Genomic DNA, 12,091 nt, shown 5'->3' on the forward strand with positions numbered 1-12,091 from the left:
GAGAGAAACACTGCTTGTCTCGGCGCCGGGTTATCCAGGGCGAATGTCAGGGGTGTGGAAGCTCCAATTTTAGGTGTGGCTGTAAGATACCGTGGGGGTGTCCACTTGGGGTCAATCGAAAGACGTTTCCAATGGATGTTCTGTATTAAAAGTTCCCTCGTGCTCGTGTGTAAAAGAAACAGACAACAGAAGCGATGGAAAAGGTTAATGGAGCAAAGGGTTGAGTCAAGACCCGCAAAGATGGCTTGTTTATGTTTTGATTGAGCCACGCAGACACATATGTTTAAGTTAGTGCACAAAACGTAGGAGTGAAAAATGAAAGGGAGGGAGCGATGGATGAACTCAAACCCAAAAAGCACAGCATCACACAAGAGGGAGAGAGGAAGCAGGCAGTTCCATTGAAAGGGAGATTTTGCCATACTATTAGGTACCTCCTACCTACCTGCTGCACCTAGTAGGAGAACGAGTCTTGGGTTCTCCTTTCTGCATAAACCGACGAATGAGCAGCACTGCTCAGCACAGCCAAGAGCTTCTCTCCCACCACCAGGTGGGCCATTGGCCTGCAGCCGTTGCTGGAGCTTCTAAATTTACAAGGCGTGATACCCACTAAGCCCGAAATTCACAGCGGCCAGACCGCTGAAACTCAATTCGGTTCAAAGAAACAATACAACCGTCCAACAATATACATAAGCATCTCTCATCGTGATGCGTTGTTCCAACCAGTGGGTTGTCCGGGCCGTTTCCAGGTCCGTCTCCTTTCGTTCCTTGCTTTGCTCCGGCTGGCCCCATCCATCCCATCCCATCTTTAGATCCTAGAGGCCCATCGCCCCTAAACAAAGCTGACCCGCGCCCGCGACTCCCAGCGCGAGCCGGGGACGTCGTCAAGGAGCGTCAGGGGATACGGCTTCTCATTGGGTATCACAGGGGGGTGGTTGGGTCCTTGTCTCTGGAGAGTGGCTGGTCAGATTAGGTTCTCTTGCAGTAAGACAAGCACGACGGACTGCTCGGATGGAAATGCTGCTATTCAACAGCCCCGCCAGTACTCTCTACTTGTTGGGTACTCGACAGCCAATTTCTCAGCTGGTGTTGTTATGCAAACATTCTGCGCCCCGGCGATCTCCACGCGGCGCCTCATCGACACAGATTTATGAGGCGGGACCTTGGATACGTTTGTAGCCTTCAGGTACCGTTCTCACAGTCAGCCACGCGTCCACCGCTATTGGCACGGAGTGATTTTTCTCACGGGCCGGATACTGGTGCGAATCGGGCTGCTCGATGAAGCCTCCACTGGGGGGCAGCGACGCCCCTGAACGGCGCATCCGATTTTCCATACAATCTCTTCCACGGCCCAGAGCTACGGTTGACGAAGCCTCAAGAAAGTGCTTATCAAATGGAACAAGCATGGGCACCTCAGGTATCCAAATTTGCCTCATGGCATGCATGGTGTAAGTTTCGTTGCGTTACAGTGGCATTGGATAAAAGTCACGGTTGGTCACTCTAAATGCAAGCTCAATGGTGGCTGAGCTATGCACAGTAGTTGTAACCTAAACACTATGTCCAAGGCAGGAAACGCATGAAGCAAGATAAATCCCATGTGTCTCTGCAAAGCTTCCATGGCTTTCAGGTTTGAGGTTGGTTACAAGCTCAATATCAATCCATCTACATACACGTGTCTATGGCCTTGTAAGCTGCTGGATCCCGCCCACGGCTGCGGTCATAGCCGTAGGCAGCTATAGGCGAGGACTTCGAGAAGCTCCAGCTGGTTCGTCAGATCATGAAGCGTGGAGTAATTAAACTGTTGCGTAACCTTGTCCTCGAAATGCGCGGTGCATGCATGTATGCTCCTCCATCTATTAGTGACTTTTATGTGACATATGGATGGTCGGTCAAGGAACCCAGTCCTGCCCTTATCTTTTACGTTGTGTTCCACCACTTGTCAAGTAATATCCGACATTTGAAAAGAGTCTATCTTTCCGTGGTGATGTATGTACTATCACCAAGTGACTGTCATTGTTTCAGCCTTAGCATCCCAATGTAATCTCGATTGCAAATCGGTGATTACAGAGCCTGGTCAGAGAGGAGGCAGTCATTGAGCAAGCAAGCCAGAAATAGAGTACCCAATTATGCAGGAACAGATCATGCATTGCATACTCGTATTGGGAGACTGAATCCTTCGTAAGATTACCATCAAAAGGAGGTTCCGTAAAAAGGAACAGCCGACATCAACAAGACTAATTAGTGCAGCACATATTGTACAAATATACACACCAAGAAAAGACGCAGCCACGGAGAGGTTTAGGTCCTCGTCCATCACCGGTAACATGCATCTGCATACATAATTACATCGATGACGACGCTGTACGCGGCCTATGCAATACGGTACTTCAGACATTGGCTCTCTGGCAAGGCTATCCCTGTTCGTTTCAGACACGATCATCGATCCTCCCATTGCTATCCATCCAAAGCTGTGGTTCCTCTTCAATTTTTTCATCTCTCCATTTCCATAGGCGATGCTGGAAAGCATGGATTTTATAATTTAGCTCAATCTCCTATCCCAAATATGGCTCAGCGGCTCCGTAGTCAACCAAGCTAGAAAGACACTCGTCTTGATGCGACTGGTTTGAAGTTGAGATTGATTAGGAAGCGGATTGAGGGATTGAAATATGTGCTATCAGATAAACTGGTGAAACGCCACCCGTTATTTAGCAGCGGCTGGTGTAAATTTTAACCGAAGAAAATCTTATGGGTGTCGCCTGTTGTGGGAGCAGTATCGTAACTATCGACGCCAGACTGTGATTTGCCTGCAGCATTAAACAATAAACATGCTGATCACGGGTGATTAATCACACGGCTGTCGTCCCGAACAAAATACATACAGAGTACAGTCACTGGCAATGAAGATCTGTCAACAGCCGATGGGCGATCACTCGAACTGCAGCTTTTTCATGGACGAACTGACCGGGGGAAGTGATTGCAAATCATGGACAGCAGACACCAAGTCCGTTGGCCACCTCCTTTTTATCAAGTCAAGTCCCGCTTCCCACCCGCTTCACGTTCCGAATGGAGTCGCTTGAAGTATTTTAGGCTTTCAAATGTCGTTAATAGTAGCATGACTGAGCCTGTCCCTGTATCCGTAGCTCGGGCTTACACATTGACCCCCGCTGCCTTCTGTTAGGTCCGAATCCATAGTACAAGCGTCTCCCAGAACGGGATGCTGCTCTGGTATCTAAAGGTAAGCCGTGTTCCGCACCAGTCCCTCTGACAGAGGTAAAGGCATAGATAGAATACTCAATGGTAGAAGATTATACGTCATTCGTCTGAGTCTTTGGTAGACTATTGCAAATCCTCTCTAAAACTTGGCTCGAATGTCAGTGTATGCATATCACAAGTGCTATAATCCACACGACAGGTTATGGCCAAGTCGCTGTAACTCGGTTCAGGGATGAGATGCAAATTCTTACCCTATTCCTGTTTTTAGGAGAAGCTTGTCCGCCAAGGGAACCACGTACAAGCGAGCACCAAAAAATAATCATGCCAGAACAGGGCACCTACCTATTTCCCGTCTTCCGGCCCGGATTCTACCATCCCCGGTGTCAGCAATGTTAGTTTCAGTTGACTTGACCAGCCTCGTTGTCTGGAAAAGTGCGCGAAAGCGAAAGGCTTTGTGCAGCAATCAGCAGCGTCCATCTGTCTGTACCATACCACATCATCAGTGTCAAGAAGTTTGTCTCAACCCTGCATCTATATCGATATCTAGCACAAGTCCGTAGAGTTTCTGTTGTGGGCTAATGTCTCACCTCCATCGCGAACCCAAGAAGATGCTGGTCACGTGTAGAAAGTAACGATGGATACCACATTCCAAGCGTTTGTTGCTCTGCCAACGGCGCGGTTATTCACTTTCGTCAAAGACTTCCCAGAATCATACATAGAAAGTTCAGTATCTGTTAATGTCCACCAGCATCCAAGCTAGACCCCTTTATGCCATCAAGGCTTTTGTTTCCAGGTCACCGCATTCTTATACATTAATTTCTGACTGGAGGTGCTTGTCGCTGCAACCGCGTGCCGTTAACAATTCCAAGAAATATATATACGTCTATCATTTGTCATAGTTTAAGCATTTTGTCTCACGACTCCTGCAAACTTACAATGGCGAGACTGGCTGAAGTCTATTCCTCTAGTGATGACGATCTTCCCGACCTTAAGACGCTGCTTCAGAAACCGAACACCAGAGCAACGAACAAGGCAGCCAAGCCAACGAATCCAACCACCACAGCACGTACTTCCAAGGCCATTATCAGCAACCCTGAAACTAGGCGTGTGCGACGTCTAGGAGAATCCAAGCAACCAACAGCTAACCCTCTCTTTTCAAAATGGATGTCAAGCGAGAGTGAGAGCGTAAGGGGACGAAGGAGCAAGGAAGATTCTAAGAAGCTGTCACGGGAAACAACTCCGACCAGCAGCTTTTCTTCCGATTCTAGAAAGGACTCTGGCTCTGACTCAGAAGAAGACAACACCATGCCACAGGTCCGTCAGCAACCCAGCAGGGGGAGAAATCGAAGGATTATAGAAGACTCCGACGACAGCGATGATAATAGTGAAGGGGGCTCTGCTTCTGAGAAGGAGACAGTGTTGACAAGAGTACGACGGCTTCAAAGTACCACGACAAGTAAAGTGATGGTGCCCAATATGGGCGCCAAACCCCAACCCTCGAAAGTCAACTTGGACGTCAAATCCAAAGCCCTAGCATTCGCGCGGGAGATCGATAGTGAAGCTGATACTGAAGGAGATCACGAAGAGGAAGGCATTGAGGAACCAAGCGTCTATCAAACTGCGGATGAGGATTCCGGTTCTGCCTCTGAACTTGACTGGCTAAACGACTCTCCTGAAGTTCCAACGAGAAAAGGGACAAGGCAGCTCAGCAATCCACCACCAAGAGTTGCTGGTAGAGGGGATCGTGTGCCATCGATTAAGAATGCTCCGACTCTACTACCAAAAGTACCCAATGGTGTTGCAGATGTTAGCAACAGCAAAACCCGCAACATCACCAAGAAGCCTACGCCGGGTGGGGAGGTTGCTTCGTCTCGGAAGGCCAGTCAAAGTAATCGAAAAGCCACTTCGGGCACCAGCACAGCCTCCGACCTTGCCAACACACTTTCCAAACTACGACTTCAGCTCGAAGACTTTTCAGATGAAGATAGCAAGGTGTCCAGCAAGGACCAGTTCACCACCCCTCCTAGTACTCCCCCAAGAGCGACCAATCCTGGAGGCCTTATCTCTCCGAGCAAAAAGATTGTCATACCGAGGACGCCTCATCATCCAAGTACGGACGCTTTTTGGAACCAAGATTTAGTCAATGATTGGAATGAACAGCACTCGCCACGCAAGCTTATGCTCCCTCCTGTCACCAAGAGCCCGAAGAAGGCGAGTCCGAAGAAGGACCCCAAAAAGGAGACTAAGAAATCCTTCGCTGCTAGAAAACACGCGCTGGCTGAGAGTTTCCTGCTCGAGCTGGACAGTAAGATCACTCAAGGCAGAATCGCCGAGCTTGCTGAGCCCACTGGTGGTGTGAAGCTTGTGTGGACGAAGACACTCAACACCACGGCTGGCCGAGCATGCTGGCGGCGCGAGATTATTCGAACCACACGAAAGGCTGACGGTGAGCAAATATCCGTGAACTACAAGCATCACGCCTCAATCGAGCTTGCTGAAAAGGTCATTGACGATGAGCACCGTCTTCTCAATGTGATGGCCCACGAATTCTGTCATCTTGCCAACTTCATGGTCAGCGGTGTTACAACAAATCCCCATGGTCGCGAGTTCAAAGTTTGGGCGGCAAAGTGCTCGGCCGTATTTGGTGATCGTGGTATCGAGGTGACAACGAAGCACAACTATGATATCGACTTCAAGTACGTATGGGAATGCGATGAGTGCGCGACTGAGTTCAAGCGACACTCCAAAAGCATTGACCCAAAGCGACACCGATGCGGCAGCTGCAAAGGATTGCTAAAACAGACAAAACCAGCTCCCAGAGGAGCGGCAGCAGGGAAAGCCCCAAGTCGATACCAGGCGTTCGTCAAGGAGCAGATGGCTATTGTGAGGGGGGAGAACCCTGGTAGTCCGCAAAAGGTCGTGATGAAGCTCATTGCGGAGAAATGGGCGAAGCAGGAAGGTAGATCTGGAGTCAAAGGTTCTAGCAAGTCAGGAGTCGAAGGAATTGCTGAAACGCTGGTTGATCTGACGATTGAGGGTGAAGGATAGATAGGAGCATATTGGATTGATAGGCACACATACACGCAGTATTATGCATAATATAACGGCACAAGCGGTCATCAGCTTGTTTTCCACAACTTGCAAAAATATCTCGTATCTGGCTCTTTATGACATGACTAGCTTCGATTTTGCTGCAATTCCTAATCAAATTTTCCTCCCACACCAACATTTAGAACTTAGTAGACTACCCTGTATCTTAACAAGCAACCACTATAAAAATCGCCAAACCATGCTTGAATCGCTCGAAGCATCTCTTATCAACAAGTTACAGGATGACATTAGGTTTTGTTCAGATAAGCGTATTTCTTCATACCTAGTTTGTAATTCGGAAGACCATGGTTTAAGCGCAGTTTAATGTACTCCAAGCTACAACAATTGTAACAGTCGAAAAACACCAATGCAGAGTCACAGCATGTAATCCAAAATCCAAACCTGTATAAAAGATAATGTATGATCACGTCACAGTCGTCGACGAGCGTACGAGAGTATCGTCTCTCCATTATCTAGACAATTATGTTGCATGCGTTCATTTATCCATCCACAAAGAAAATATCATCAATCGTGGTAGTCATCCCAGGATATCCTAGCCCCTCTAGCTTTACATATTCCCTCAACACGAATGTGCACTCACTCACTTGTTCAAATCCTTCGTATTTAGGCACCAAATAGGCCCCAGTCCTTAATCTTGAATGTCTCCCAAATCTTGGCCGAGTACTCGACAGCATCGCCAATCAGCTTACCCTGGCGTCCCAGCTCAAGGTCAACTTCTGATTCGTCATATTCTCCCTTGATGTGTGGCACGTTAATGGTTATAAGAATGTCCGTCTTCTCCTTCTCGAGCCGTAGTAGTGTCAAGATGATAGCAGTGAAGTCGGGTGCAGAGGTTGTGTCGCGGGACTTGCTAACGTGAGGGGTCTGGGTGGAAATGAGCGTGTAGGCGGGTGTGCCGCTGGACAAAGTCAGTCATCTTTCTCCTATGCAAGTATACTAAGCAAGGGTCATACTTTAATCTGGTGAACTCAGTCTCGGCAGTGTTCCAGATCTTGACGGTATCGATGTCCGACCCAACCATATCTTCGAGATGGGTTGTCATAGCACGACCGTCAACCTCGGGGCCTGAGCCAGAGCCTCCGACACGCTCGGTGATATCGAATATGATACTAGTGAAACCATCTTGGTCGATCCAAACCTCCTGGTTATCGGGAACTTGTCGCAACTTGCTGCAAAGGCGGAGAATCAGCACAAGAACAAGCTCTGGCGCAAAGATAATGCACTACGAACCTGACATCGGCGAACTTGGCAGGCAGGTCACAAGTGATTGCACCGCCGTACAGAGGCGTACTGACGAATTCGGGCATTTCGATGAAGCGAGAACAGTTCTTGGAGGGTCTGTCGCAAACTCGATGGAGATGGAGATCTTGATATATGTAGGCAGTGACGATTTGAATCAGTTGTAAATAGCTAGTTAGTATTTTGTTGGGTTTTAATGCAAACTGTAACTCGCATTAAAACAGCAAATCTTGGCAATGAGTGTTACCAAGAAGGATGGAAATGGGCGCCTGAAAGTGGGCAACCAGTGATAGATCATGGGTTTGTACTATTATGCCTTGCCTTACAGCAACCCGCTTGGCTTGGGTTTGGAGGGGCCGAGTTGACCCCGCTATGGGAGGGATGACGTAAAAACCAAGACACAGCAGCCTCACTGGAAAGGAAGTGTAGCTAAAAGCAATACCAGCTTACAGGAACGTAAAAGTACCTTGAACGCACTTGGAAAAAACTAAAAAGTGAAAAGGAAGACTGAGTGGCATATGGCCATGTTCCAAGATTTATCCAAAAATGGAATGACAAAAGTTCGAACCTAGAGATTCTAGATGAATGGTTTCCAAAGATTAGATGAATGGAGTCTGTTGGGCCAATCCCACGGTCACATCTGGTAAAAGGCAAGAGGTGAGTTCGATGGGAGGTCCCACTCCGAAAGAAAGCAGTTCAATTTGATCTTATATACCCTTCTTTGCATGCCAAGCACAACCAATCACAACATAACCCAACCACCCCTCAAGAACTCCAGAGCTACGTAGCACAGTTGCCTTATACAATCTGATCGATCCTGACTTGCTATTAATACCTGCTTTTTACTTCTGCTTTTCTACCTCTTATCATCGACTAAGAATCTGAAAACACTGCAAGATGTCCAACTGTATTTTCTGTAAAATCATCAAGGGTAAGAGCTAGAGAGCTGGATAGGATGATTGCCTGAAAGTGAGCGGGGAGAGTACGTGGAGGGCGTTCATTTATCAGCTATTTTCGTTCTTGTTTTGTCATGAAGATAGCTGACTTTCTATTGAACAGGTGATATCCCTAGTTTCAAACTCTTCGAGAGCGACAAGACTCTTGCCTTCCTTGACATTGGACCCCTTAGCAAAGGCCACGCCGTACGATCGACGCTACTGTCCTCATGAGCTCGCTGACTCGACATAGCTTGTCATCCCCAAGTATCACGGAGCAAAGCTTGCCGATATCCCCGATGAAGACCTCGCTGAGGTTCTGGTAATTTAAAGAACCCGTTTTTCTTGATAATCATATGTTGACTTTGCGCGTAGCCTGTTCTCAAGAAGATTGTCAACGCGACTGGTGCCACCGACTACAATATCCTTCAGAACAATGGTCGCATTGCCCACCAAGAAGTTGATCACGTAAGTCCGCTCCACTCTATCTCTCAACTGTATCAAAGCTGACATGAAAATAGGTTCACTTCCACATGGTCAGAACTCCGACTCCACGCCTCGGCAGAACGATAGCTAACAAATGCCTAGATCCCCAAGCCCAACAACGAGGAGGGCCTGGGTGTTACCTGGCCTACTAAACCTGCCAATATGGAACAGCTCAAGGCCTACTGCGAAGAGATCAAGTCAAAGATTTAGAGGGATGTATCAAAACTGTGGTATCCAGTATCCAGTGCAAGTGTTGGTTCTTAAGAAGCCCGTCTGGTATTATTGTCAACGTGCCAGGTACCGCCCTGCGCCCACGAAATCAATATGATTGTCTACAGCCCACATCCATTTTGCGCTTCGTTCGTCTAATCTAAGTCATCGGCAGAAGTGCTGGCCGCAGCAGTTGGGGGCTTGAGTGAGTACCAGTCGGTTTTGCCACCGCTCTGGATCGCTCCCTGTCTGTCGTACAGTGTTCGCGCTCGGATGTACGGGTCAAGATGCCAGTAGTCCTCTTTTAGTAATTTGGCAATCTTCTCGCGCTCAGACTTGATCTGCTTCCCTTGTTCGCCCTCAGGGTGACGAATCCATTCTCGAGTCGCTTGTTCAAACTTCTTGACCAACTCTTCACGCTCGACCAGGAGGCGATCCCGCGTTTGCGTGTCCTTCATCTTGTCGTTCTCGCCAGGGCTGGGCTCTACGTACTTGTAGGCCCAGTTCTCGTCGCCCTCGAGCTCTTTGATCAGGTGGTTGGGTGCAATAAAGTCCTCAAGCTCGGATCGGTTGTTGGTGAAGTGAACCTTGGCCGCCACGACAGGATCGAGCCAGCCACGAATGACCTTCCAAATGCCTAATTATCTTGTTAGCCTGTGACATCCATACAACTTTTGCTACCATACCTTGGAATAACCAAGGAGCCTTGTGTACCAGAACGGCACCAAGAGACTCCGGATAGTTGGCCTCGAAACACTTGATCATGAACTTAACAGGAGTGTAATCCATATTGGCCATTGAGAAGCCCGTCATATCAAACACTATACACTGCATTTACGCATTAGAAACTTGCAGCATGGGAAATATCAGAGATTACTTACAGCGGTATCGACAGGAGGCTCGAGTGTCATGCGAGCTGTCTCAATGATGTATACGGTGTACTTCTCCAAACTCTCTTCACACTCTTGGCCAGCCTTATGAAGGCGAACTCGAACAACGCAGATAGGCCGACCTTGCTTGTCAGTGCCGTGTAGGAAACTCTTGCCCATCCGAAGTTGCTTCATCATGTCAGCGCTAACTTGCTTGGTCGCGGAGTCGGTCTTCTCATCCTCAACCGCAAAAGCATCGCCGTTCTTCATGATATCGTCATCAACTTTCATGTCATTGTGTCTCCAATTCATAGTAGCGACCAACATGACAAGGGCCTTCTCAACGTCCCACTTTCGTGCGCGGAGAAAGCGCAAAACCAGGGCATCAGGGTGATCATGCTTGACCATACTCCATATAGTGTGGCGGATAGTTTCGGGTGTCTCCTTGGCAAGTGTCTCGTGGAATTGCTTTGTTTCGTTGTATTTGTCCTCATCGGCAGACTCAGTTGGTGTCGAAGTACCAGATTTGCCCTTCTTGAACATACCGAACCCCCGCTTCTTCTTCTGATCAGCATCAGCCGAGCTTATCTCTTCCTTGGGCGACAGAATTTCGGCGCCCGAACTCTCCTCGTCGGCAACGCCGGTAAGTTGGAAAACCGCGACCCATAGTTTACGAAGCTTTTCCTCTTGCTCGGGGGTCAGGTTTCCTGGGCGTCCAGGAGGGACTTGGAAAGACATAATTGCGATCTCTTCTTCGATATCTCCAGGTGGTGGCGGGTTATTGGAGCTTCCCACAGTCCAAGCTGATACAGCGACGGCAGTTGCAATGACTGCTGCAGCTATAACAACAGAGTGAAGTAGATTGGCTTGAAGCGGAGGGTTGCCACTTGAACTGAAGCCAGCGGCACCGGAGGCGGTTATGTGGGACCTTTTGGCGACAACTGTTTGGCAGTCGAGAGTCTTGAGAGTAGTTGGCCGTATCCTTGGGCTTGTAAGATATCTCGCAGTTGCAAGACTCCTGGTCAGGGTAGGGGTTGCTCGTGGCTTGTTAAGGGGAAGCCTCAGTAAGCTGGAGGAAAGGACAGATGACCGCAACTGAATGTGGCGTGTCAGTGATTGGGATGAACGGACAGACGGGCTATGAGAGCATATGGTTCGTCTCAATTGGGCCCTCATAGGTGAAGGGATGGGTTGGGGGAAGATACGACAGAATCCAATTGCACGCGCGTAAACATGCGCCGCAAAAATCAAGTCGATGGATGTCGTCGTCTATGGGGATTTTAGAATGCGGGACACCCCTTCCTGGCGTCGTATTGAGCTCCACCAATCCTCACTACTTTGCAGACACAAAGGAGGACAGCAATTCAAGAGACCTCGAGAAGATGAAAGCGCAGCTATGGACGAAATAAAAGAAAAATCGAGATAGAATAGGATATGAGGAGGTGTGTGTGTGTAGGTACCAAAGTAATAAAAGGCCAGTCAGTGTATTTTCGAGGGCGTGTGCGGGATTGAAAGACATCAGCCCCGCGGTTCTAGTTGGAGTGGATGGGTCACGTATTGACTGACGTAGGGGAATTGCTAGTCTAATGTCCGGAGTACTCGGGAACAATAGAAAAGGATGGAGGTAGATTACTATCAAAATTACTATGAGATTCATAGATGCCAAATCAACAGCTATATGTACAGGCCCTATTGACTCATTGTCATGTCACGATTCGGTAAAGTATCGTAGCAGAATGATTTCCTTCTTGTCTACGCAACATGACTGGCGTGTAGGTAGCTGTATTTGTGTAAGCCATTACCCTACAGAGCTATTTTAGTAGTAGACAACGAACGCACCCAGGCTGAGATGAGCAAAAGGTACTGAGTTGGCACAGGTGACATTATACACGGGAGGATGTATCTGCCTATTACAAGAGAGTGACACCCAGGGGCTATATAGGTCTTGTCTGCATCTTCAATATCGGCACCTTGTTGTTAGTCTACTGTATCGTCCCTGACAGGCTTTTATAACAGTCACGCGACAAATTA

The 12,091-nt window shown here is 48.3% G+C and overlaps 6 protein-coding genes across 6 annotated transcripts; 3 read left to right on the forward strand and 3 right to left on the reverse strand.

Annotated features, from left to right (window-relative positions):
• Positions 1-829: 829 nt before the first annotated feature.
• On the reverse strand, positions 830-1,442 carry FGSG_13255 (uncharacterized protein; the record flags this gene model as incomplete). The annotated part of the gene is made up of 2 exons (XM_011329488.1): positions 830-946; positions 1,197-1,442. 2 exons carry the CDS (start codon positions 1,440-1,442, stop codon positions 830-832), a joined length of 363 nt encoding a protein of 120 aa, XP_011327790.1.
• Positions 1,443-1,613: 171 nt separating this feature from the next.
• On the forward strand, positions 1,614-2,593 carry FGSG_13256 (uncharacterized protein; the record flags this gene model as incomplete). The annotated part of the gene is made up of 4 exons (XM_011329489.1): positions 1,614-1,683; positions 1,737-1,983; positions 2,065-2,175; positions 2,389-2,593. 4 exons carry the CDS (start codon positions 1,614-1,616, stop codon positions 2,591-2,593), a joined length of 633 nt encoding a protein of 210 aa, XP_011327791.1.
• Positions 2,594-4,146: 1,553 nt separating this feature from the next.
• Positions 4,147-6,258, forward strand: FGSG_07947 (uncharacterized protein; the record flags this gene model as incomplete). Its single annotated transcript, XM_011329490.1, has 1 exon — positions 4,147-6,258. The coding sequence occupies one exon, from the start codon at positions 4,147-4,149 to the stop codon at positions 6,256-6,258; it is 2,112 nt and encodes a 703-aa protein (XP_011327792.1).
• A 666-nt stretch (positions 6,259-6,924) lies between these two features.
• On the reverse strand, positions 6,925-7,628 carry FGSG_07948 (uncharacterized protein; the record flags this gene model as incomplete). The annotated part of the gene is made up of 3 exons (XM_011329491.1): positions 6,925-7,219; positions 7,275-7,490; positions 7,552-7,628. 3 exons carry the CDS (start codon positions 7,626-7,628, stop codon positions 6,925-6,927), a joined length of 588 nt encoding a protein of 195 aa, XP_011327793.1.
• Positions 7,629-8,364: 736 nt separating this feature from the next.
• On the forward strand, positions 8,365-9,322 carry FGSG_07949 (uncharacterized protein). Its single transcript, XM_011329492.1, has 6 exons — positions 8,365-8,491; positions 8,620-8,702; positions 8,749-8,817; positions 8,871-8,963; positions 9,017-9,031; positions 9,084-9,322. The coding sequence occupies exons 1-6, from the start codon at positions 8,458-8,460 to the stop codon at positions 9,189-9,191; spliced, it is 402 nt and encodes a 133-aa protein (XP_011327794.1). The 5' UTR covers positions 8,365-8,457; the 3' UTR covers positions 9,192-9,322.
• A 24-nt stretch (positions 9,323-9,346) lies between these two features.
• FGSG_07950 (uncharacterized protein) lies at positions 9,347-11,944 on the reverse strand (the record flags this gene model as incomplete). Its single annotated transcript, XM_011329493.1, has 4 exons — positions 9,347-9,828; positions 9,878-10,019; positions 10,073-11,329; positions 11,900-11,944. The coding sequence occupies 4 exons, from the start codon at positions 11,942-11,944 to the stop codon at positions 9,347-9,349; spliced, it is 1,926 nt and encodes a 641-aa protein (XP_011327795.1).
• Positions 11,945-12,091: the final 147 nt, after the last annotated feature.

This window comes from Fusarium graminearum, chromosome 4 (assembly GCF_000240135.3).
Source record: "Fusarium graminearum PH-1 chromosome 4, whole genome shotgun sequence".
Lineage (NCBI taxonomy): Eukaryota > Fungi > Ascomycota > Sordariomycetes > Hypocreales > Nectriaceae > Fusarium > Fusarium graminearum.

Bases quoted from the DNA above. Each gene is read 5' to 3' on its own strand.
- FGSG_07949 (XM_011329492.1), top strand. From the start codon at position 8,458: ATGTCCAACTGTATTTTCTGTAAAATCATCAAGG. The intron at 8,492-8,619 runs GTAAGAGCTAGA...TCTATTGAACAG, and splicing joins TTTCTGTAAAATCATCAAGG to GTGATATCCCTAGTTTCAAA. The intron at 8,703-8,748 runs GTACGATCGACG...GACTCGACATAG, and splicing joins CCCTTAGCAAAGGCCACGCC to CTTGTCATCCCCAAGTATCA.